This window comes from Astatotilapia calliptera, chromosome 2 (genome assembly GCF_900246225.1).
Source record: "Astatotilapia calliptera chromosome 2, fAstCal1.2, whole genome shotgun sequence".
In the NCBI taxonomy this organism is placed as follows: Eukaryota; Metazoa; Chordata; class Actinopteri; order Cichliformes; family Cichlidae; genus Astatotilapia; species Astatotilapia calliptera.
This window is the reverse complement of record NC_039303.1, coordinates 30,193,641-30,219,179: the sequence shown is the minus strand read 5'-3', so window position 1 is coordinate 30,219,179 and position 25,539 is coordinate 30,193,641. Positions and strand designations below refer to the sequence as shown.

Sequence of the window (25,539 nt, the reverse complement as noted above, 5' to 3'; positions counted from 1 at the left end):
TTAACTTTATAAGGCTTTCAGTTACCCTGAAGTCATATTAAGATCCTTATGACATAGTAAATAAAAATCCAACTTTTTCAAGCTTCTTCATGTGTCTTCCAGTATACATTTCTCTCATTGTCACTTAGAACCTGATCAAGCAACTGCCAGGACCAGACCAGCTGGGTGTCCTGGCAGATATGAAGGATGAATACGATGACTTGGCTGAGTCTGAACAGTTTGGAGTAGTGGTAAGGAAACTTGCATATACATGTGCAAATGAAAGCACAGGGAAAAAATAGACACTTCTCTTTGATAAGATGGTTATTGTTAAATTGTCAGCTGACTTGAAGCTGACTAACCACAAACTTGTTGTGGTGTCAGTATGAGTTGTAGAAAGTGTTGAGATGGTTCGTTTTCTAAGATGGTTTGTCAGTAAATTAGACACACAGAATGTCCTCATGCTGTTAAACAAAGGGGCTTTGTTCAACTGTAGATTTCGGTAATGGATGAACTCACTGCACTTACCCATAATTGCATGCTCTCAGACACGTGCAGACACACACACACACACTCACTGTAGCAACAAACAGGGAATGGTCTCGTATGCCCCTCTCTTGTTTTTCCAGATGTCCAGTGTGAAGCGGTTGATGCCACGGCTTCAGGCCATCTTGTTCAAGCTGCAGTTTGAGGAACAGCTGAACAACATCAAGCCGGATGTGGTGTCTGTGACAGCAGCTTGTGAAGAGCTTAGGAAAAGTGATACATTCGCCAGGTTGCTGCAGATCATCCTCCTTGTTGGGAATTATATGAATTCTGGCTCTCGCAATGGAGCAGCATTCGGCTTCTCCATATCATACCTGTGCAAGGTGAAGTGAAGGGGGATCATATGACACACACCCACAATAAAAACTGAATGAATCTACTGAAAATCCTGTATGTAACTGGAGAAATACTGACTTTTTTGTTGTTGTTGTTTTGTCTTGTTTGGCTCTTCTTCGGCTTCGTCATCATGGCTTCAGGTACAGGATATATACCGCTATTACTAGCATAAAGACTTGAGATAGTAAATTCTTCATCTTTAAATATTGCTACACTGAGTGTATAAACACTATACTGTACTTATAGTTGTACTTTTATCACATGTTTTAATAATAGAAACTGGGCAATAAAAGTCCAGTCAAAATGTACATTCAGGATTAGAAACTACTCACACCTATGTTGACATTGTGTCCTTTTTTTAAAATACCTCTTTCTTCTAATTAGCTTCGTGACACAAAATCAGCTGATCTGAAACAGACACTGCTCCATTTCCTTGCTGACGTGTGCCAGGAGCAGTATCCTGATGTCATGAGCTTTGCAGATGAGCTCATTCATGTCGAAAAGGCCAGCAGAGGTGCGTGGGACATGTAACCCATATTATACATATTATTTTAGCAGATCTTTAAATAAAGTGTGCTTATATTGTTTCAGCAAATAGCACATCATACCTGAGATCTATTTAATGCTCTTATTCACTGTATCAGTCACTTCAAGTCAATACCAATATGACAAGCTTCATCTGTGGGTGCTTAGCAATGACAACATTTTCCTTGTCCATGGCAGTTTCTGCAGAGACAGTTCAGAAGAACCTAGAAATGATGGGCCGTCAGATCAAGAGCCTGCAGAAAGATTTGGAAACCTTTCCTCCTCCACAAAATGATAAGGACCTGTTCGCGGAGAAGATGTCGATATCCTTTCTATTCAGCTATTAAATAGAATTGCTCAGTTGGCCTCATTTAGTCAATGAGTTTTGTTTTTTTGTTTTTTTAAAAAAAGAAATCAATGGAAATGTCATGTCGTGATGACAGTGCTTTTTGTGTTTTCTTGTGTTTGAATGACACTCCTGTGTACCTTAACACAATGTATTTACAGCTTTGTGAGCCATGCCCAAGAACAGTATGAGAAACTAGATCTGATGCACAAGAATATGGAAAAGCAATACAGTGATCTGGGAGACTATTTTGTCTTTGACCCGAAAAAGATCTCTGTCGAGGAATTATTTGGGGATCTCAACAACTTCAAAAACATGTTCCAGGTGTGTATGTGTAAGTCTAAACGAGTAAGGAAGTAAAAACAAGGTTGTTATGGTTTTCAGTCTTTTTTTACCAACCTACGAAATGAATGTGTGTGTTACGAACAAAATTAAACACAAGTTCAGTTGCAAATAATGTAATGCATCAAAGGCAAATATCAAAAGGATTGACTGTACATCTGACTGTGTTGACAAAATAATGAGTCACTCCATTATATTATCTGTTTAAACATTTGGGAGGGCTCCACCTTAGATAACTTGTCTGCCAGTCATAAAGAATAATGGCCAGTACTGGTTTTGAAGTTGTGTACAAAACTTCATTCATCATATCCATCATACATGGGTTGCTTTATTCACTTTCACTCTTTCAATGTATGTAAGATATTCTTAAACGATTTCTGTGTTGAATTTATGTAGCTAGAACTTAATATATTTTCTACTTCTTTCCCTAACAGCAAGCAGTGAAGGAGAATCAGAAAAGAAAGGAGGCTGAAGAGAAGATCAAGAGGGCCAAGCTGGCGAGAGAGAAAGCAGAAAAGGAAAAAGAGGAGAAACTCAAGAAGAACCAGCTCCCTGACATCAACGCAGGTCACCTTTGCTGCATAATATATATTTATGTGCATGTCAATGAACTGGAGAGACACTTGCCACGTCTCTTCCTTTGCATTTCCCTCAGATTCCTGTTGGGGGCAGTCCGAGTCCACACATCTGGTGTGTGTGTGTGTGTGTGTGTGTGTGTGTGTGTGTGTGTGTGTGTGTGTGTGTGTGTAAGAGCAGCCCATTTATTGACCAAAGTTAATCTAATGTTGATGACCTGTTTTAAAGTAAACAAGAAACAATGATGCTTCACATAAACTGAGGACAGCATTGAAGTGCCTGACCTCTTTTCACTCCTCCAGTAATCATGAAATTTTCCACCCCCCAAAAGAATACAGAAATAGCTCCCAACTCTCCTTATCAGGAAAAAACATGTTTCCACTCTTCTGGTAATGCTTTTACACTTTAAAAATTGCTGGTAGCATTATTGTTCCCTTTAACAAACACATGCATTCTGACTCTCTCGTCCCTGTCTACACAGTAAGCACTCAAATCCTGCCTTGGAGACGCATATTTATACACAGACTTTTTCCCCCTTCTCTCAGTCTGTGACCTACTTTCAGTGCATTCCTCCTCTCTCTGGCTCCACTTATGTTCTGCAGAGCCCCTGCTTTTTCACTGTAGAAATGTGCTATAGCCTTGGTACTCTAAAGAGTGTGTGTGTGTGTGTGTGTGTGTGTGTGTGTGTGTGTGTGTGTGTGTGTGTTAGTGTTACAAATGACTATGTCATTTTGTTGTGAATGTTTTTTGTTTTGCTTTGCCCATGTGTTGAAGAAACATTATGGTGGCCAAAATATATGTGTGTGTGTGTGTGTGTGTCTGCTTTTCAAACTCTTACAAAAAGTCTTTCTGGGCTTTATTCTAGTAGTGCATGTTCCAGCTGGCTTCTTTTCTCTTCTCCCCTTCTTGCTTTTATTTTACCACTGCCAGGTTTTCCCCTTTAGCTCTCCTTTTGTATGCAGTTCATTTAAAGGGCAGTTCAAGCCACCAAGACTCCATTTAGAAAATTTTGCCTCAGTGTTTAAAGTATGGAAGATATATATAATAGAAAGTAAAGTTTCATGTTCAGCCTCTCGAGACGTGCACACATGGAACATAATAGTGCCTCAAAGATTAGTGTCTCTGTGCACACATTTAGTGGACAGGGATCATTTACATACAGGTGGAATATTTGACTGTCCTGTAGCCTGGAGTCCTTCTACACCCCCTATTTGAATTTAACCACACACAAATTTGGCACACCCACCCACCTGGTCTTTGTTCTGTATTTGTTTATAACCCTCATACTGGCTGCTATACAATGGCTGTTTTCAGCAGCTGTGCTTTCACACGCTGACATGTTCCTGGTTCCCTTTTTTCTGTCTCTCACGAATCTACTTGCATACCCTTACTATCTCATGAATTCTCTGAATGTTCCTTTGACTTTCTGTCTCTGTAAACACATAATACCAGTTGTTGGTTAAACCCTGGAAGGTCAGTGTGTGTTTGCAGTTTGTGGCCTTGCCATTCCCATGTGAGTCAGACTTAGTGGAGTCTCAGTTTGCACATATTCTAAGCATGTGATGCTAGTTACTGTGTATAAATCATGTTGAGATTCTTTGGAAATCATTACATGTTGTCGTTTTTATAATTGACTCATTAAGTGCTTTGACTTGCCTTTTCTGACTCGCATAGCAAATATAAATACAGGGGTCAGTATACTAAACTGGCAGAGTATTTTGTTGCCACACCCAGTACTTGACATTCCAAGCTTTTTAGCTTTTTGCTCTAATTTTATCTGTTAAAAACAGTCTACTACTATCCCTGGGCCATCTTTGGCTATACACCAAAGCTTGCTGCTACTATTCCTTATTTCTACAGCTAGGTGTCAGTACAGTCTGTAAAAGAATACCTGAGACCATTTTTTTTTTTATCTATGTGGCAAAGGGTGTTTGCATGTCTGGTTTATCCTCACATAGATGCTTGTATGGGAACTACCACTGGGAGTGCCCGTGCTCCACACAGAGAGCAAGTGAGGAAACAGTAGTGTGGGGGAGGGTAGAGGAAGGAGGATAGTAGGGCAGCAGATGCTCTGGTGGGGATTAGACTGCAGTTGTCTCTTTGAAAAGGGGGTTAGAAGAGAAAGGCGCAAGCCACAAGAGGGGATGAGACAGGATAAGCCTGAGTTGCCTGATGTCTTCACTGCAGGTGACTGTGAAAAATGGAGAGATTCATGGCACATTAGAAAAACATTAGAAAAAAGATCTCTCCACTCACTGATTTTCTTTATCATGCTGTCATCTGCACGTTTGTCATCATCAACAGCTAAATTTTTCCAATTCTATTTTCATTTGTTGATGTGTGAACATCCATTAGGGGTGCTATTGATCTACACAAGATTATATGCTGTGGTGACGGAGCTGTGTGTGTGTGTGTGTGTGCGTGTGTGTGTGGGAGAGAGATGTGAGACGTGTCAGAGCGTGCGCGCATTTATTGCAAATCGGATCGAAAGAGACATCTTTAAGAGCTCACAGTCTAATGCCATTGCCCTAATTAATCCATCTTATGTTCTTACATGCTTTAGTCAGTAACTTACTGTTTGTGTCAAGCACTAAATATGTGTGTATTCCTTCTGCTTTTTATGGTCAGTAGTATTATTGAATCTTATATTTTTTAGGCTTATTTCAATGTATGATAATTAGTTAATTGACTTTCAAGTACCATTCAGTACCAATGAAAACCAGTGTCTTGTGTTTCCCCTTTATGTCACTTATTGCTAACAAAGTAAACTTGTAAAACTGCTTTTTGATTTAATAGTGTTGCTCAATACTATTGAGAGCACAGGCCCCTAGGCCTGTAAGCTGAATCTTCATTAGTTCAGTAATGTTTTATACACAGCTAGGTCATTGTTTGGTCCTTCAGTGCCTTCAATGCAGTGGTCCAAAACACAGTTGTGTGTTTGTGTGCTTGCAAGCATGTTTTAAGCCAGCCATGTGATTGACGCAAGCGGAAATTTGCCAGATGTGTTTCCCTTGAAGAAGAAAAATCTCTGATTTTGATCCCAGTGTGCAGTTCTAGGACATGGACATTAAGGGGTGTATATGAGCCACGGTAGTCTTGGGATGTGTGTAAGAGAGACTTTCTCTGACGTAACAGGCGAGACCATAGGCCATCTGCTTCATGGCTTACTGCAGGATTAAATATTGTGCGTGTGAGCAGAGCTGTGTGCTGTGTTTGGATGTGGGGGTTGGGGAACAAACAGAGAGACAGCATAAACCTTTAACCCCCAACCCCGCTGGCCCTTCCCCAGACCCCTCTGTCTCCATTCAGGTTCAAACAAAAATAATTAAAGCCATCTGCGTGAGTGCTGAGCCATGCCACTGAATGTTGCCCACAAAATAGTCAAAGTAGTACTCTCACATGTTGCTTTGAGATTGGGCATCCTGCCTGGTTTAACCCACCTTCTTTTATTTATTGCCACCTGACACTGAAGCTCTGTTGAAAATGTAGCTGTAAACAAAAGAGACCACCCATGTAAGCTGTACCTGTAAACTTATACAGATAAAAGGTTAATTTGTACCAGTTTAACTGGAAGCCACAATTATGCATTCATTCTGTTTATGTGGATTTGGTTTCAGCGGCTGTTTTTCCAATAAGTGTGGGCTTGTGTATATCTGAAGCAGTCTCCCTGAAAATGCATAGTGTAGCCCCTAGCTGTGGAAGTAGCTGAAGTAGGTCACTGCTTATCTGGGTTAATGTAGCTAATTTAACAAAATAGCTGTTATATTGGAGTTGTATGTGTGTGTCATGCATAGAAGTTAAAGTGCTTCATTACGTATTAATACTGATCTATCGTTTCTTGATTTATTACTGATTATGTTTTTTGATGGTGTTTACAGAGGATGATGAAACTGGTATCATGGATGGCCTGTTGGAGGCGCTGCAGTCCGGTGCTGCTTTCAGGAGAAAGAGAGGACCACGTCAAGCAGGTACTCACACACAAGCAAAACAGTAAATCTTCACAAAATATGCATATGTTTCCACGTTTCATGCGTTACTTGCTTTACAGATTTCAGTTTACTTCCACAGATATATAAGACTCATTTATTCTATCTCACTTTCCATTCTGTCTCCAATCTTCTCTCAACACAACAACAGATTTGTTTATGTTCCTTTGCCTTTGTTCCATCTGTTGCTCTGCTCACAGGCTGAGTTGTGGTAATATTCTTTCACCATGGTTATAGGGGCAAAGCCAGTGCAATCAGAGGCTGGCACAACAATAAAAGAAGAGGGAGAGTGCCAAGGGTGGGTGTGGACAGTAGGATACTTTAGGGAGAAACAACTGCTGAGGGTGTGGTGGTGGAGTAGGAAAATATGATAAATAATGACTGTAGGAGGGGGATGAAACCAGCCCGTAGGCAGAAAGTTTGTTGACGTGAGTGGGCAATACAAAAGTTGTGGTAAGTTATTGTCGGCAAAAGTATGAGGACACAGGTGCCTTTAGCAACTTCAAGTCAAGATATGTTTTGCTCTTTGTCATTTTGAGATTAAACTCCATTTACACCAAAGGATTTATGAGCAGAGTTGGACCCACATAGTCGTTACAAAATACCAATAGTTTTACAATTTTACACTAAAAGAGAAAATGTAAAAGTTTACATTATTATAGCCTTGGTGCTCTCAATTTCATTGACTTATTAGACATTGAAGTACTTTCTCCCACTTTCCTATTTTGTTTGCCATTCTGTGGCTTGTATGGCCTAGTAAGATCATGCAAATGAAAGTGAGGCAGCAGGAATTGTTAGTATAGTAACTTTGTAACATGATTCCTGGTTGTGAGTGGGAAAGTGTCCCGCTGCCCATTAGCTAAGAAAGAGAAAACTCTAGAGAGACCGTGTGTGTGTGTGTGTGTGTGTGTGTGTGTGTGTGTGTGTGTGTGTTCACACGCACTCTTGTGTGGGTTCAGTTTTCGCACATAAGCAGAGTTGTGGAAGAGTTTGTGCAACCCGATCCCTTTCACAATAGAAGCCAGATGTGAAGCACTGGTCCTGAATTGCACTAAGACCCAGAAGGTAGTCCCTGCTCTTTTCTCTTCCTACTAATCTGTTGTTTTTTGTTTTTTTTATACAACTCTTTCAATTCTTTATTTTGGACTCAGAATTGATAATCTTTGAAAACTTTTGGGTTCTTTTTGGACCCCACTTCCATCTATAAAAACTGGTGGACCTTCAGTGTATGTTAAACCAAAACATTCTTTAATTTCCTCCAGACATTTTGTTTGTGAAAAGTAGAACGGATAAACATCCTTGGGGCTGAGCTGTTCCTTGTAGAAATCCTACATTTTGTGACTGTTTTGTGACTGTTCCATGTCACCAGAGTGCTAAATTGGACTGCCAGGGAAAAAAGATCTGAAGTCAGGCAGATCCAGCCTCCCTGACTTTAAAGGAATATCTCAAGTCTTACTTACAATGAGAATAGCTTTTTCAAATAAATACAGTTATAGGTATTTGTCCCTTTTTTTTTTTTTTAATCTGTTGTTACTCTCTCTCTTTTCCACATTTCAGTTACCTCTCAGATGTAATTTTCAGACTAAAAGGGGGAAAAAAGCAGAAAAACAAATAAAGTAACAAATAGCTCAGGCTCATCACCACTAAACTGGCTGAGATAGCAGTGAAAATTAAAATGAAGGGAGAAGCAGGAGCAGGGAAGAAAGAATGGGGCCCACTTGAGGACTCAGTCATCCATAATGCTGTTGGGCCACCTCACACTCCCAACAGGAAATACCTGAACATGTGTATGTGAAAGAAAGGGAGGGAAAGAGCTTTCCTCCCTGCACATACTTCTGTGGTAGGAGATTGTCGGAAAATATAAGTGGCTCGATGTATCACATCTCTGCTTAGTCCCTCCCCCCTGTCTCCTCTCTTACCCCATGGTGTCATTTCTGTTTTTGTTCTGCCAAAGTTCAGGCTTTTCCATGGAGAATGTGGAGGGTGTGAAGCAGTGCTGTTTTTTTGTTTTTTGTTTTTTGGTGGCATTCTTATCCTTGTTAGGAGTTTTTCCTGACTGGTATTCAAAGGTTTCTCCTTTCCACTATGCCCACTTTGCTTCTTAATGCCAGGAAGAGCCTTGAGTCTTTCACCTACACAGCAGGAAGTGTATGTGTATGTGTTTGCACACATGTTTGACTAGCCAGTTGAGTCATAAGTCTTAATTTAGTAAAGCTGAAGTAGGAGGCACATCCTGACTCTGGCTCAACACATCTGGCACCAGTGAAGCCACAGGCAGCCTTACAGAGCAGGGAAAAAATATTGTATGTATGTATAACCCCTTCACAGATGTTATGTATAATATCATATGTGTTTAAAAAATGTTGCACACAGGGTAAATTGAAAAAACATAAATACAAGTCAGAGTACAAGTACATTTTTTTCTGTCTCTGTTATGTAGTAACACATCACTAAGGAAACGCAGTTCTGTGAAAAGGTTATTCATAATCTTATCACAGGGAGATAATGTGAGGTAGATGCATCTAAACTGTAAAGACTCATAAAAGTGGCATCATTGAGTTTCTCAAATCCCCCATCCTTTCTTGTTTTGACATTTATTAACAAATACCAGTAGGTGGGGCACTTGGTTGCAGGTTTTGCCTCCAAGTATTTTCTTTTCCTCGCAGTTAAAGCACAAATAGTGTTATTACAGATCGGATGTTATGAAATGGGTCCAATCATTAATGCCCTTAAAAGTATTTTCTCTTGGGTTTCATTGTGACTATATTTTATAACCTAACATTAAAACCCTAAAAAGGAGTTCCTGCTGCAACACACCCTGATTTCATAATTTTGTTGAATGAGAAACGGGAACTGAGGCAGAGCAAACTTGATTAGCTTAACACTGAAAAGTGATAATCAAAACCACAATAAATAAGACAGTATACATGTATGTGTCTACTCACTTTCAGTCTAAATATGCTACTAATACTGAAGTTTTTACTGTTTGTTTATATTGTTTTATATATGCATTATATTCTTCTTGACAAATGTAGCCCTCATCTGCAGATAGACTTAAGATGGTGCATTGATTGCTCTTCATTAAACAAAATAAAATATGTAATGGGGCTGTAAGTCATTCAGGCTTGTTTAGAGTCATAACACAAGCCACTGTAGTCTAATGATATTTACTTATCTATACTAATGTCTAGACTTCCATCTTTCCTCTTGAATAAAAGTAACTGCTCCCAGTCCAACATTATTGGTTCAGTTTCAGTCATTACTGTTGCGGGTACAGAAAGAATTTCAACATAGCAGTGTAGAAACCCTACAGCCAGCTTACTGAAGGTATTTATCTGTTTTGCATTTATTGGCAGATAATAGAGAAAAATGTTTGGGTTTTGTGAAAAGTACATTTAAGACTGTCTCGTTACACCAGAGGTGTTGTTTATAGATCATAGTTGAAAATGTGGCAACAACACCACACACTCTTTGCAATTCATATATACAAGTGATATCCTATTGTAAAATGATATATAACCTGTGTAACAACACTAAGCTTTTATAGCCTTCTTACACACACACACACACACACACACACACACACACACACACACACACACACACACACACACACACACAGAGAGAGAACAAAGAGTTATACTTGTATAAAAATATTTAGTTGAAATACAACAGCCTCAAATGTTATTTTTGTTTACTGTTTTTGTCTGTGGAGCTGTTGATTGATTGCTATTGTGGAGACCTTCCTCCCTTCTCTCCTCTTTGTTTCCTACCCTTACAGCTGCTGCAACTGTAGACGTCACGAACTCAGTTTTAAAAGATTACTAAGGGGACGTATTGAGTGTGTTGTCACGCTCATTTTTTCACAGCGTGACTGAATGGGTAGCCACGAGGCTGTGGAAGCTATAAAACTCCTCACCTTTGACCTGCACCTCAGCTCACTTTGTCCATGTGGGAGTGTTGGCTGCGTCGAATGAGCAGACTGTATGGGGGATCCTCAGCTGTCTGCCCTCCGTCTGTCTACCCCCTTCTTAAACACACACACACACACACACACACACCCACCCCAGATGCTCGCATGCCAACAAAGGCACACATGGATGTTTGCATACCCATACATGCACTCAAACTGGCAAATTTCATTCCAGAAGACAGACAGACTTGCATCCAGCACTATCAGTGTTTTGGTTTGAGCTTTAGATTGTTAGCTTTGCGTCTGTCTGTTACTTTGCAGAAACATAGACAGCTTGGATACATCAGGCTAATTTCGTTGTGTTCAGAGCCATTTAAGTAGAGGAATGACGTGTCTATGAACACACAAGAAACCCATCTGCTGGGTCATGACCCCTGCTAGAGCAACCAATCATAGTAGCAACTAGCTGACAAAGCACCAATCACAACAGAGCGACAGACATAAAGGACTTAGCAACAATAGAGGCACACGCCAGCTCTGCAGACCGTCCACTCCTACTAAAACAGAAAAATACCCCTTCACAGATGTTCACAAACACACACGCATTCATACTAGTGAGACAATTTAGAACAATGGGAGGGTGCTCATCAATATCAATGTCAAGCCATAACTAGAAAACTGGTGAGGTCACATGCTTGCTTAATACCCACTGAGGCAATAAAGGTCGACGACACCAGTATGCACCAGTTGACAGTGACCTAAAATTCAAGCTTATGCATCAATACTTAACCCACAGACACTAGTGGTGTCAGATGACGTCACTTTTCCCACAGTACTTTATTGCAGAGCAGCGCTGTGTTACACAGTGCAACCTGAGGAGGGCGATACAAGTCCCTGCTAAGTTGGAGAAACTGATGGAGGTCCAGTCTGCATCTGCAAACACACCATCATCCTATATGTGGCACCATGTTGTGTTGTGACTGTGGTTTTTCTAAAGATTCTGTAGAGTCAACAAAGGGTGTGAAGATGGCTGCTCCCTTGTAATACCGCCATATGGATTTCATACTCATTATAGTGGGGCAGTTAAATCTGTGATGAAAGATAAGGGTGAGATTTTTACCTTAACAAAAGAGCTAAGCTAGTTCTTGTTACAGTCTCCTCTCCATCTGTCCTACACTTGCCCGTCTGCAAATCCTCTCATCACTTTCCTTCCTGTTTCTCTATTTTCTCCTCATAAAGGCAGCAGTATGCACTGTACAACAAAGCATTCTTATGTTAATCAGGTAGTCATTATAAAGACTCCTGCGGTGTAATTTGTTACAGATGATCTTTCACTATACTTTTTGTGCCACTGACCAACCTCCTGTGTGCAAACACACAAATTCAATCTCACACTCATCAGTAAATAAACCCCAAAACAGTCTTTGTGTAAGTCCTGATATCTCATTTCCTGTTGTAACAACCAGCCCTCATAACAGTTACATGGATCATTTAGTCAATATCAGATCTAGTATGTTTATGCAACACACATGCTGAAAACTTCCTGTTTGTTTATAATGGCGTTTGGTGAAGAACTGTTGCATTTCTGAAAAGTATGAAGGCTCTTTGATACGTTTCAGGATCAAAAAAATGCTGCGTGTTTTCTCTCAGGCTTGAAACAGCTCCTTCCAGTGATCTATGAGATATCTAACAGCTGTTTTCACAATATTAATCTTTACACATGAAATCAGTTGTTTGCTTTTCATTTGTTGAATGTGATTGGTCAGGGAGAATTGAATATATCTTTGTGTAGTTTGGATCTGAAAGCTTTAAACAGTAAGATCTTTTCACTTTGCCTAAATATGCAAATCTGTGTCGAGATGTATCTGTTGTTTTTGCTTTATACATCTTTATTACTTTATGTGGCAGAAATATTTGCATGTTATGCCATATTGGACCATTTCATAAAGAAAAACATCCATCATGGAAATCTGGTTGAGAAAAAAAAATCTATATAATTGTGTTGATTTTCTTTTGGCTGTGGGTAAAACCAGAGTGGCATCAGAAGTTCTTCTAAGCAGTGTTCAGTGGGAAGAAAGGGATACCCACTAAACTCATTAGGTGTGGGTTATAATTGAAAACATTTCAATATATCATGTAGATTGCCAGCCTTTATTACTTGTGTTTATGTTATATTTAAAAAATACTTTGATGTTCTTTTTAAAACTTCAGTCTGTTCATGTATTCACTTCTTACACATATTAGTTCACACATGTTAACTATGTTTAAATGTAGTTACCTTCAGAGTTTCTTCTCCATACTTCAATCAGTAGGTTTCTGTCTACATTCATATTTTCTCATCCTGCTTCCAATGTAACAACCTTCTCATCCTGACTTGTATCACCTCTTCTCACCTCCTCTTCTGTTTTCTCTCTCAAGAGGGAAGTGGAGGAGGATGAGAGAGGCAAGGAGCTAGGTCTGACAGCCTTTGAAGAGGCTTTTCTCTGTAGGCTGGAATTTTTAGGACAAGCTCAGCACAGGACACATACTCTCTCTCACACACACACACACACACACACACACACACACACACACACACACACACACACACAGACACAGTTTCTGGATCATTTGCATAATTTCTAATTAGTAAGTTTATAAGTGAGGGACAAAAATAGAGACGGAGGAAGTATGAAAGTACACTGAGGAGAAGATAAAGTGCACCCATGTACCGGTGTTTATGACAGGGGAGTAATCTCTCATAGGAAAGGGTGTAAGGTGATAATTTGATATACTAGCTGTCTGTGTGCTGCTCAGACCAGCTGAGACTCACAAAGAAGACAAGCCTAAATCTACAAATACTCCTTCTCCTCTTTCTCCCCAGACTCAATTGTGTCTTTGTCACAACTAGTTCTGGAGACCTGCTTGGTAACTTTGTGTGTGTTTTTTGTGGTGCTTTTTGTTCTACTCCTGTGAGAACCATACAACAAGTCTCGATATGTTGTATGTGCTACCATGATTAATTTGCATGTGTGTGTCTGTTGGTGTGCTGGATTAATCTGCATTTTTTTTTCTCCTCGACATTCACGTGTGGATTTACTGATGTTTTTTGAGGATTGGAGTTTCTGAATAAACATCAAGCATAAAATAACAGCAAACACAATCTCCCACTGACCTATATAATTCAAAATGGCTGCTGCTGCACAGCTGTCCTCCCACACATGAGAGTGAGGAGTGCTAAAGGATAGATTGAGGGAATGAGAGAAAGCCAGGCTGCTGCTGGTGCCTGTGTGGGAGGAAAGGAAAAGACGGTAAGCAGGTAGAAGAATAAAAACGAAAGCATCCTCAGGGCACGATCTGTCACGCTTGTTCTGTTTCTCTGTCTGTCCATGTGTATCTAATCTCTTCTCTCTGCTTCCAGTATTCCTCATGTATATAAATAATATATACATAACTTCCTATTTGTGTCACTTCAAGTCCTCCCCTTGCAGCTTTTCCTCATCTGACTCAGTTCCTTCTTCTGTCTCATTTTCATTCATCCCTGTCTCTTTAATCTTCCCACAGTATGAATCATCCCGCTTTTCATGGTGTCTTACCCCTTTTTACTCTCCCCTCCTCATTTTACACACACATTCTCCATTTCTGCATTTTATCATCCCGCTTTTCCTTCCTCCATGCATTTCTACACTTTCTCCAGTTTTTTCACTGCTTAAGACCACGTTGTGCGTAATCTGACATTAGAAGTGAGTTGCTCCAAATATGACGCTAATCCACATACATGCACAGCCCCAATACTCGTCCGTGTGTGTGTGTGTGTGTGTGTGTGTGTGTGTGTTTTATTATAGGTACATACTTGTGAATGCGTTTGCATCTTAGTGGCTGGTTTGTTAACTAATTAAACCATTATATTTGAATTGCAGAATGGTTGCAGATTTCATCATAGTATTTATTTGATATGTCACCTCATGGCATGCGCTGATGTTTCTTATGGGTTTGGTATGATTAAAAATGATGTCTGACTTTGTTGCGTTGTCTTTGTTTCTTTGTTCTTGTCAGCCAACCACCGACGAGCTGGAAATGTGGTGACCAACATTCTGGCCAAAGAGCTGATGCAGGAAGATAAGCCTTCATTGGGTAAACCTTCTGCAAAAAAGTTAAAGTCAGATGATAAAGTGGAGCCAAAACTAGAAGAAGCAGAGTCATTAGAGGACTTGCTTGAGTCTGCGACTTCTCGGTCTAATTAGGTACCCAGGTAGAAGTTTGTTTTTCTTTTTTTCTTTGTTTAGTTTTGATTTTTTTTTTTTTTAACCTATACAGCCAGTCTATCTAAAGTCAGATTTATCTTTCTTAGGCATTCCAGGGGGCAATAATCATCTGCTATTAGTTTACTGAATAAAGGCCTGCTTTCTTTTCCATAAATGTCTTAAAAGGACAGTCTTTTAAAATAACATTGTTTTTTGAGACGACAGAGAGATGCAGAACTTAAGGGCGGGGCTCTCACCTCAGTTTCAACCTCTGCATGGTCTTCACCAGCCTTGAGAACTCTGACACTGTCATAAAGATTGAATTGCTTTTTCCATCACATGCACATAAGGTGTTCATGTTGTTTTTTTTGTTTTTTTTTGTTTTTTTTTCTGTTTCTCTTTATTTCTACATCACTCGGTTCACCTGTCACTCAAAGGACATCTTTAGCCATTCCAAAGACTTACTCAGGAGGATCCACTTTGTTTCTTTTATCTTTCTTCCCCTTCTTTTTTTGGTTATTCCCAGATTTAGACTGAGAATGTGTGGATTTTGGCACATCCTGCATCATCTTGTCAGGATGTTCCAGCCAAGACCACTTTGCTGTTTGTTTTTTGTTGATGTTTTCTGTTTTTAAAGAGATGAAACAATTTTCTTTGTAATTATTTGTTATTCCGTATGTTACTGCTTGTAATCATTTTACTGTATTATTCAAAGTGCCAACTGATAGAAATCCAGTCTTATCATTTCACTTCTGTGTTTAATACGGTCACAGTTTGCACTGGTCCTGCCTGACACCTCATCAACAGCAGTTATCACCTGGGTTTATATTTCAGCATGTTCTTTAGCGAGAAAGGGCATAGCGCACAGGTGTCCGTGTGCTTAAAGGGAGGGATTAATTATATAAACTTGTCTGTTACCATATGTGCCCATATCATTTATATGAAACATGAACATGATTATTCACACAAAATCTAAGGCAAGATAGTCGACAGCAAAAATGTTCTTCCACAGAGTCCAACCAAAACAAATATTGCTTTTTCAGAGGGTGTTTCCATGCACACCCAGCCTGAGCAGTTCACATGCCTCTGTGTTTGTATATGAAAAAGTCTGTGTGAAGTAGCTGCCTATATTTAGTCAGTTTCCTACATGTGTGTTTGTGCTTGTACGTTTGTATGTACTGCCATCTGTAATTACTGTATGGTACCGACCATGCTGTCATAAATGTTAGGTTTCATGAACAGCGTTTTGGTCTTTCTGCTGAAGATAAAGCATACTGGAAAACTGCCCAAAAACTGCTGAGATATACGTGTGCGTGCATGCGTGCACGCTTGTTTCCCGCCCACTGAACTGCAGCAGTAGTTTTTGAATGTCTAGCTGCGTTTCTATTTGTTTTCAGCCATCAGCATACATGTTGCCATGATGTTGTGGTGTACTATTTGACAGGAATCTGGTGAGATGATGCAAGCTGCTCCATGCAATATTTATTACTATGCAAGCACATTATTGTAGCGCGCTCCCCAGACGTGATACCTAGTCAGTCTCAGGATGTACAAACCGCTGGCACACCTCGCACACTCTTGAATAAACCTGCTGGTTCAAGGTCAGTGCTTCATGGCAGTGATGACTGAGAAAAATCCTTTTAGCTCCAAAACTTCATGACATCACCAGTATCGTTATTCAATCTTCCTATAAGAATGTGCCGTCTTTGGACAAAATGATAATTAAACACAAAAGGAAATAAGATGACGCACTGGAGCGCTTCCAGTGATGGTGCATCATTTTTTTATCAAATAACACTGAGAATAACAAATATTTTGTTGCGCCTCATCTCAAGCACAAATATGTCGTAGCTGTATTTAAATGGTTGACACTGTTGCTGTTTTAATGTCTGCAATATTTTGCCTATGACTTCAAGTGCACACCTGTAGATTGATTGTGTGTAATGCACCCTGAAAAACAAATGTTTTTGAAGTGAGGAGCAAGGGAAAACTAGAGGAGGTAAATGATGTCACTGGAATATTTTTGCAAATTTGAGTTTTTTCCTTTTCTCAACAAGTCCTTTTTCTTTTTTTTCTTCTTTTCTTTTTTTTTTTTTTTTTTAAGATATTGTTTTCTATGTAAATTTTAAACGATTATTTTAATGTAATTTTTTCCCCAGAGATTTCTGTATGGCTATATAACAATGCACCCAGTTGTCGTTTGTTACACTGAACTATTATTAAAAATGTCTTAAGTAATTTATCGGTGCGTGTGTCCTTTTGTTTTTTTTGTTTTTTTTGTTGTTTTTTTTCATTATGTCGTTCGTGTAATTTCCAGCTTGGTTCTATTCCTGTATGATTGCCAAAATAAACTCTCTTCGGTGCACTTTGGCCGATGCTACTTTCTCCTCCGCTCCTCCCCTCTCCTGATGTAAACACATTGGGCAGTAAAGCATCAGACAGGCACTGCACTTTGATACTGCAATTTTATTGCCAAAAAGCAGCAAAAGAATGAATAAACAGTGGAGTTAGTTATTTTTACAGACAAGTCTCAGGATTTTCCATGGCTTCAGGGTTTCCACAAAAACTTTCCAACAGTATTCTGCTAAAATTGCCAGTACACGGCAAGATCTCTATGTGCGTGTCTTAAAGATGCAGAGGACAGTTGATGTCATGTTTTGTTTTTTTGATTTTGGTTTTTTTTTTTTTTTTGGAGGGGGGGGGGTCCCTTTTTGCACCCTGTTTTTATTTGTTTTGACCCACGTGGTGCAGAGTATTTATTTTTTCTGTTCATTCACATGTTAAGGTTTTATTCCACCACAATGCAGCTTAAATTGAATCATTTAGACCTATTTATCATTTATCAGACTTTATACAGTTTTTCCACTTTTTCCACAAAGACTTTTAAGGGTTGGCCAAGTGACGATGGAAGAAATAAAGTGCCTTTAAACTCTCAAAGTTGGTTAAAGTTGTTTATTTGCCCCCCCCCCCCCCCCTTTTAAAATTTTTTTTTTATAAACTGGTAGATTTTTGCAGGCCATATACAGTGCAAGTCAATGTGATCAAAACTGTAAAGAAATGACCAAAACAGGGTAACCTGGGCAATACTGAACAAAACAACTGAGTGATTCATTAACAATAATCATGATGAATATAATATGGGTGGCATGGCTATCAGCTTTAATCAGTTTTTTATAACTTTTGGACCACATGTGGCAAGAAAAATAACTTCTCCTGAGAAGACTGAGGAAAAGCTTGATACTGTGATAGATGGAAATCTTTGTCAATGTTTAAAATGGACAGTTTGACAGGTTGTGAAATTAGATTGTTGCTCCTCGTGTATGGACATCATACCCTGGGGTCAGTGTTGGGTTCTAAATTTATACATCAATAACATGTGTAATGTCTCCCAAGTGCTAAAAATGGCACTTTTTGCTGATCATATAAATATTTTCTGCTCAGCTGATGATTTGCAGCATTTACAAAATAATTAAATGGAAGATCTGGCTTGATAAAAATAAATTATCATTAACTACGATAAATTAATGGGGTTGATATTGAACGGGTCAGTGAAACCAGATTTCTAGGGGTACAAATAGATGAGGTTCTGTTTGAAAGCACACATTAAACATACTATTCTGAAGCATTACAGTATTAGACCATACGTCTCTCATGTTTGCTAATTTTACCTGGGACAGTAACTATAAAAGAGCACATTACATTCTCTTTTTATTCTTCGTCTATTTGGATATCTCAGTATTAACTAATAAGTAGTTGAGAAAGGTGTGGGGTGGGGTGGGGATAACGTTACTGAAAACACAACTCTTCACCAAGGTGCACCCTATTTCAGTTGGGCACCTGACAGGACAACCACCGCTTCAACTCGCATCCGTATAGCTATTAGCCCCTCCCACTCCAGTAAACGATAGCTGCTGGCTTTCCTCTGTTGTTGTTGTTGTTGATGAAAAACTGTGGATTTATTAAATTAAATATAATCACAGAATAAACATGATCTCCAACTATTTCTGTTACTCCAAACATAGCCTCCTCCATACCACACTTACACAGGGGTTTGTCTATAAACAGGAGCCCAAATGGGGGAGAACTGTTTTGGCATTGATAGGTATACTCTGTGTCGTGTCAGATGTTCCATGGCCTCAAGACAAGGACATGTGAAGACCTCTAAGCAGACTTTCATGTACGACATCAGTTGAGTTTCCCTCTAAGATGGCGACTCTAAATCCTTGGGAGGAAGAACACCAGCTTGTATCTCCATCTCATTTTCTGTTGGACATCAATACTGACTCACGGAGGTAAACTATAAATTATGACCTCGTGTATGACCTCCCCTATGAGTGGCCTGGTGTGGGGGAATGCCTTAAAAATTCATCTGTATCATACAAGCTATTCAGATGTAGGCCTGCTAAAACAGCTGAAGTAGTTTCCTGTTTGTCCTGTAACACCACTGATTGATTCCCTGTTCTTTCCGTCCATTTCTCCTTCATATTTCACTGACAGGATATCCTCGTCGGTTACAGCCTGTTCAGGTTGAATCCTCAGCATCTGCGTTTTATTTAAAACAAAGAAAAAGGCATAAATCTTATACTATAGTCTTTGCGTTTAAATCCATCTGAAAAGTCAGTTCTTTTTTAATTGCTTTCTTTGTGTACAAGTCAACCTTCCAAAAAAGATGATGAACTTTATTAGTCCATAAATTTTCTAGTAAAAAGTTGAATGGAGCCTTAGTCTGTAGTATACCTCAATATGGAGACTGGAGGAGTTTAGTTCAAAACTCTGAGGCCTTATGTTAAATACCTGGGACCACTGTACTAATATTGTGTAGATCTTTATTTTAATGCTACCAGATGTGGAAAAAAAAAAACATTCATCATCTGAACAAAATTAGCTTGCTTTTCATTTTAATTGGAGCATCTGCTGCATGCTGTGTCACAGAGACTTTGAGAATATAATGAGTTCTGTTTTTGGAATTCATTTCACGTTGAAATACCTGGAGAATTCAACTCTCCTGCGCTCTGTGAATGAAAGTCTCTGCAGTTTAACAAACCAGAGCTGACACTGCCATCCTGTCGTCTCATTAACTGACTCTGATAATGTAACCAGAAGGCCTCAACTTCCGTTCATCAGTGATAGCAGTGTTATTGATTATGTAATTATGTCATCCTCATTTCTCCCTTATGTGGTAGATTTTGAAGTTGATATTTTTGGATATATTGTCATCTTATAAGCATTGTCCTATCTGTGTTGAGCTTACAAATGAAGTGCCAGTAAGGAAAAAATAAATTTAAAGAATAATGAGGGCCAGACTAGACAAAAGATTTTCTTGATAGTCTACATCAGAGGTTAATTAGCAATGCATTAAATTAATTGGATGCAACTGAGGATATGATTGTTAACCAAGAAAAAATGGATTCAGTAGTAACAAAGCTTGAAGATGTATATAAAATTGCAGAGGTTTGATTTGGTATGTTGAAAAATGCTACCGTAACTATTATGAAGAGAAGAATTAGTTTAACATTGAGTGTAAGAAGGAATTGTGTTAAGGCAAAGACTTAAGGAAGTGTTAGAAACCTAATAAGTTCCAGATCCTGCTATAAGACAGTTATTAGAAGGTGTAAACATAAGTATAGTAAAGAAATTAATATGCTGTTAACTACACTCAAAAGTAAGGATACTAAAGGGTATTGTAGGATAATAAATAGGAACCGTTTTACTACAGTTACCTGTGATGGAATAACCATAGAGGGGTTCTGTGAACATATTAAACATCTAAATGAGTGTGATATTAATTTGTCTGATTTTATAGACAATACATGTTCACCTAATGAGTTTATTAATGACTTTTTCTCTGAAGAAGAGGTCAAAGTTCAGATAAAACATTTAAAGAATAATAAGGCAGGTGGCTGTGATTTGATTTTCAATTAATATATAAATACTAGTCCTGAAGACTTGATTGCATTGGTCACCAAATTGTTTTACTTGGTGTTGAGGACAGGCATTATACCAACAACTTAGACAACGGGAATAAGTTGTTGTTGTTTAATTGAATTAATTTGAACATTTTAAGTTGCAAAGACAACTGATGGAGACGTTATTTAATGCTAAGGATACTGTTATATTGCGTAAACTTGCAAAATGATATAAAGAAATTGTATCTGTATTTGGACATGGGTGATTTGTTGACAGACATTTATTTATTTTTCCTTTTGATAATGATGATGTGTATTGAATAACACCTTGTTTGTTTGTTATATAATATAATGTCGTATGGTTTGAAAGAAAGTCTCATATCTAATTTAGGATTATTCTTTGTGCACGCACACATATGTAGACCAGAGATCAGTAACAATTCTGACTCAACACAACAGAAGAAAATGAATTTAAAAAAACCTGTGCATCCATTCTTTGTCGCGCGCGCGCGCGTGTGTGTGTGTGTGTGTGTGTGTGTGTGTGTGTGTGTGTGTGTGTGTGTGTGTGTGTGTGTGTGTGTGTGTGTGTGTGTGTGTGTGTGTGTGTGTGTGTGTGTGTGTGTGTGTGTCTTGGTCACACTTCCTGTCTCTTTGAACACAGAGTTAGGCTCAGCTATTCTAACACATCTGATCCTAATCAAACTCTGACCAGGCCTGTAGCTCTGTTTTTCAGTAGTATCTATCTTCATGTGTTTGTAACGTTTTGGTAGTTTGTCTGTGGGGATAACTGCACTCTGAATGTTTAATCTTAACTTTAAAACAGACTTTTTTCAATGAGTTCACAAGTTCATACATCCCCCCCAACCACCACCACTTTTAAGCTCTTTACCATTTGTGGTTTATGCGATTGCTTTCATTTGCTCCCCTTTTCTGCACTGTACATTTCCCTGCATACAAGCATGAACCTACTTTAAATTCCGTCCTTATATGAACTGAACCTTTTTCTCTTGATGTCCATTTTATTTCAAAGTGAAAGCATTCAAGTCTTTTGGAATAAGACGATGGGGATAATAAGGCTTTTAAAAGCAATGAGGGGGAAAAGCTCTGTACAAACAGATGCTTTATGTAGTAAGTAGGACACAGCAGCATACCGTGTGGAAGACATGGGGGAGTTGGACAAGGAATAAGATGAAGAATGTATAGAAGACCATATGAAAGAAGTTGGGAAACTGAAATAGACATAGTGATTAGGAGTCGAAAAAAAGCAAAAGGTGGCCCGATTAAAAAGCTGCGTAAAATGACAGCATTGTAGGAGCGTCTAAGAATAGACAACATGGCTGTGTGTTAGTGTGTGTTGTGGACTTTGGCCCTACTGTGTGCGCATGTTTGTTGACTCTAGTCTGACATATTTGCATCCTAGATAAGAGTGGATGTAGCCTTTAACTGCCGTCTTCTGTGGGTGTGTCTGAATGTGTGTTATGCTCTGTTGCGCTCATGCTTGTGACTGCGTTTATGCATCGCACATAGTTGTATAAACATGCTACCATATTCTGTTCATTTTAGCCATGAGGAGCTACCTTGAGGTACCCCTCAGCAAGGTACCGTCCCCACACCCTGCTCCCTGCTTCACTGGATGAATGGATTAAATGTAATTTCCCTACGGGGACTAACACATTATTATTATTATTATTATTATTATTATTAGACTGATCCACCATGGTAATAAGAGGATGGACATTGTCAGCAGCAATTCTCAGGTGGTGTTTAAATGTGTTCAGTTGATATTAAGGGACCCAAAGTGTACCAAGAAAATATCACCCACATCATCACACCACAACCACCAGTCTGAACTGTTTATAAATGCAGTTTGGAGCCATGCTTTCATGTTGTTTACACTAAATTCCGACCCTACCATCCAAATGTCACAGCAGAAGTTGTGGCTCAAACTAGCAAACATTTTTCAAATCTTAGCTGACAGGAGAGACGCACAGTGTAGTTATCTGCTTCAAGGTTAAAGGTATTGTGCATTTAGAGATGCTTTTCTGCATACCTTGGTTGTAAGAAGTGGTCATTTTAGTTACTGTAGGCTTCCCATCAGCTCAAGGCAGGCTGTGCATTTGCTTCTGACCTCTGGCATCAACAAGACATTTTCACAAACAAAGCTGCTGCTCAAATTTTCTGCTGAACATTTTTACATAACTGAAATCAAATCAACAATTAAAACTGCTGCTACTGGACACCTATGTGTTTATAAGCTGTTGTGTTATTTTTCCATTAGGAAAACAACATATTCATTTACCTCAACTTTAAGTGAAAATATTTGTATTATTTATTAGGTTAAGAACATATTTTTAAAGAGTTAACTTATTCTAGTTAAGACCAGTGTATTGATATAAGCTTATTTGTGATTTGATCTGTAGTGATGTCTAATTGTTATGAGATTCAAGTCCTCCTGATTCCCAGACTCCCTCAGGCTCTTGTTGTGACATTTTGGGGAGTCGGGGGAGATTTGCATGTGTGTGTGTGTGTGTGTGCCTGTCTGTCTATGCCCTTATATGCGTGAAGGGGTTATGCTGGAGAAAAGAGGTCTGAACAAAGAAAGGGGGCAGTATAATTGGCTTCAGCACTGCCAGACGACACAATGACACAGCCATTGATAGTGGAATGGTTTCCCGGAAGCAGTGGACCAATTGAGGAGCGGGAGGCTGTTTTTCACAGCCTCTGATTGGCTGGACGACAGAGACTGTCGGTCTCCAGGTAGCAAAGTGAACCTCTGAGCGTATCTGCCACCCCTCTGCCTGCTGTAGGAGGAGGGAGGGAGGGAGTGTTACATAGAAGAGTAGATGTGACCTCGGCTGTGGAGAAAACAAAACAATTAATTTACATTCAGAGAGCACATTAGCTTTTATTTTCTATATCGTCTCCCCCCACTGCTTCCTCATTCCTTCTCTTCTCCTGACCTAGAAGTTTCTGCATGTGTGTGTGTGTGTGTTTGCATATCTCTGGCTGCTACTAACATCACCATGCCAGGACTCTGAAATAAGTGTTTCATTTGTCTTTAACTTGGCTGTACACTCCACAGCTCCCTCTCTCTGTCTCCAGTTCTGAGAACTGTTATTTAGACTGGCCATTTCTCAATTTTCCTGCTGCTTCAGGAGAGAAGCTCACACTACTGTGGCATTTAAACTCCATAGAAACAGTTTGAGTGACTGGTGAAACGCAAAAAAAACAAAAAGGGCTTCCCTGGTGTTTTTGAATGATGGCATGCGAATGTGTGAGGTTATAGTACATATTTGAATATGGAGTAAAAGTGCCTATTTGCATTATTTTGCATTTGCCTACAACCCGGTGCATAAATACACATCTGTGCATGTAGCTGCTGTCTGCTTCATTCGGCCTCCCTGCTTCAGCTATCATGTCTTAATGATATCCACTTGATCGAATTTCTCGGCTACTTGTATAACACTCTCCATGTGACACACAATTAGCAGACAATTAACATGGGCAAGGGAGTGTCAACCGATTGGCTGTGCCATCACACCGCTGAGTGACATCTCCATCATCACACCTCCTGTAGTCACCCTGAAGCAAATGAAATCTGTGTCGAAACTGGAGTCCCTTTTTTTCTGTTGTGTCTGTTGTTTCTCTTTCCTTCAATGTCCATGCCTTTCAAACAATGTGAATATTCAGTCGCCCCCGCCCATTTAGCTTTCTACATCCCATTCCTTTGTTTCTCTCTGTCCATTTGAAGATAAGATACAAGTCATTTTGCTTGTTTTTTTTTTTCATGTTCATCTGAAAGTGATGCTTTGCGCTAAAACAATGTGATGTTTCTGCTAAAAGAACTGTCAGCATGACTGTGTTTGACTTTGGCGTTTGTGTGCGCCGCTCTATTTCCGACCTTAAGACATTGTCCAAATGGAGACAACCTAAGCATTAAATCCCATTATGAAGCAGATGGGGCTTCTGTAAAGAATGCGTTGTCTGAAACTGGCTTCTTTGCTGTTGATAGAGAAAGGTTTTGATATCTGCTCATATTTTAGGCCTCTGTCACACAGACCTAGAGACCACTTGGTAACCACTGGTCGTGAGAGGAAAGATGTGTATGCCCTGAAAGGCGAGTGATTGCTGGAGCCACATTCACGCAGGCCTAGACACTGATCAGTGACCCTCTGACAACCACTGGATGCTGGCTTGGCTACAAACATTAGCAAACTATCTACCAACTACCCACTTTTCCCAGTTTCAACAGCTCGGAGAGGTGAGTATTTTCAGAGTAGTTGGCATCACAAGAATGGTTTTGGTGTAGAACCCTCATCAACTGGTTGGGAAATACATGTTTCCCTCAAAACTGGTGGTGTCCAGATGGTTGCTAAGCAGTCCCTAGCCTGAGGCGTTACCCAGAGAGAACAACTGTTCTCATTGTCGGATTGTTGGCTTCTTATCGTTCTTCACTTTTCTTGCTTACCATCCATTGCGTCCTTCCTCTTATTATCTTTAGTAATAGCACAGAAGCAAACTTTTTCTGCCATGATAACTAGCAGTAACATCACATGCAATCCACAATTTTCATTTAATTTTGTGCTTGAAATCCAGCGCATGGTTCATCCCTCCAGATCATGATGTCTGTGTGGATGTCTTTCCACCCCAGATTTAAAGGGGGGAGGGGGGGGGGCACAGAGAGAGAGAGAGAGAGAGAGAGAGAGAGAGAGAGAGACGTCTGCTTTGTAGGCAGTGTGAAAAGATGATGCAAACAGAATATTAATAAGCACCAATCTTATACAACCACATGCACTGGCCATAGTGTTCACTCTACCGCCTCGTTTTTTTTTTAAAATTTTCCCTCTCACATGCACATAGG

General features: G+C 39.5%; 1 protein-coding gene across 2 annotated transcripts in view; it reads left to right on the top strand.

Annotated features, from left to right (window-relative positions):
- diaph1 (diaphanous related formin 1) overlaps window positions 1-16,011 on the top strand; it is a 101,437-nt gene extending 85,426 nt beyond the window's left edge. For both annotated transcript variants that reach the window (XM_026194479.1, XM_026194488.1), the window contains 8 exons: window positions 129-230; window positions 609-848; window positions 1,246-1,375; window positions 1,585-1,709; window positions 1,892-2,056; window positions 2,509-2,641; window positions 6,529-6,618; window positions 14,585-16,011. In XM_026194479.1, coding sequence (XP_026050264.1) covers window positions 129-230; window positions 609-848; window positions 1,246-1,375; window positions 1,585-1,709; window positions 1,892-2,056; window positions 2,509-2,641; window positions 6,529-6,618; window positions 14,585-14,772 — 1,173 coding nt within the window. In that variant the 3' untranslated portion in view covers window positions 14,773-16,011. The remainder of the gene's footprint in view (window positions 1-128; window positions 231-608; window positions 849-1,245; window positions 1,376-1,584; window positions 1,710-1,891; window positions 2,057-2,508; window positions 2,642-6,528; window positions 6,619-14,584) is intronic.
- Window positions 16,012-25,539: the final 9,528 nt, after the last annotated feature.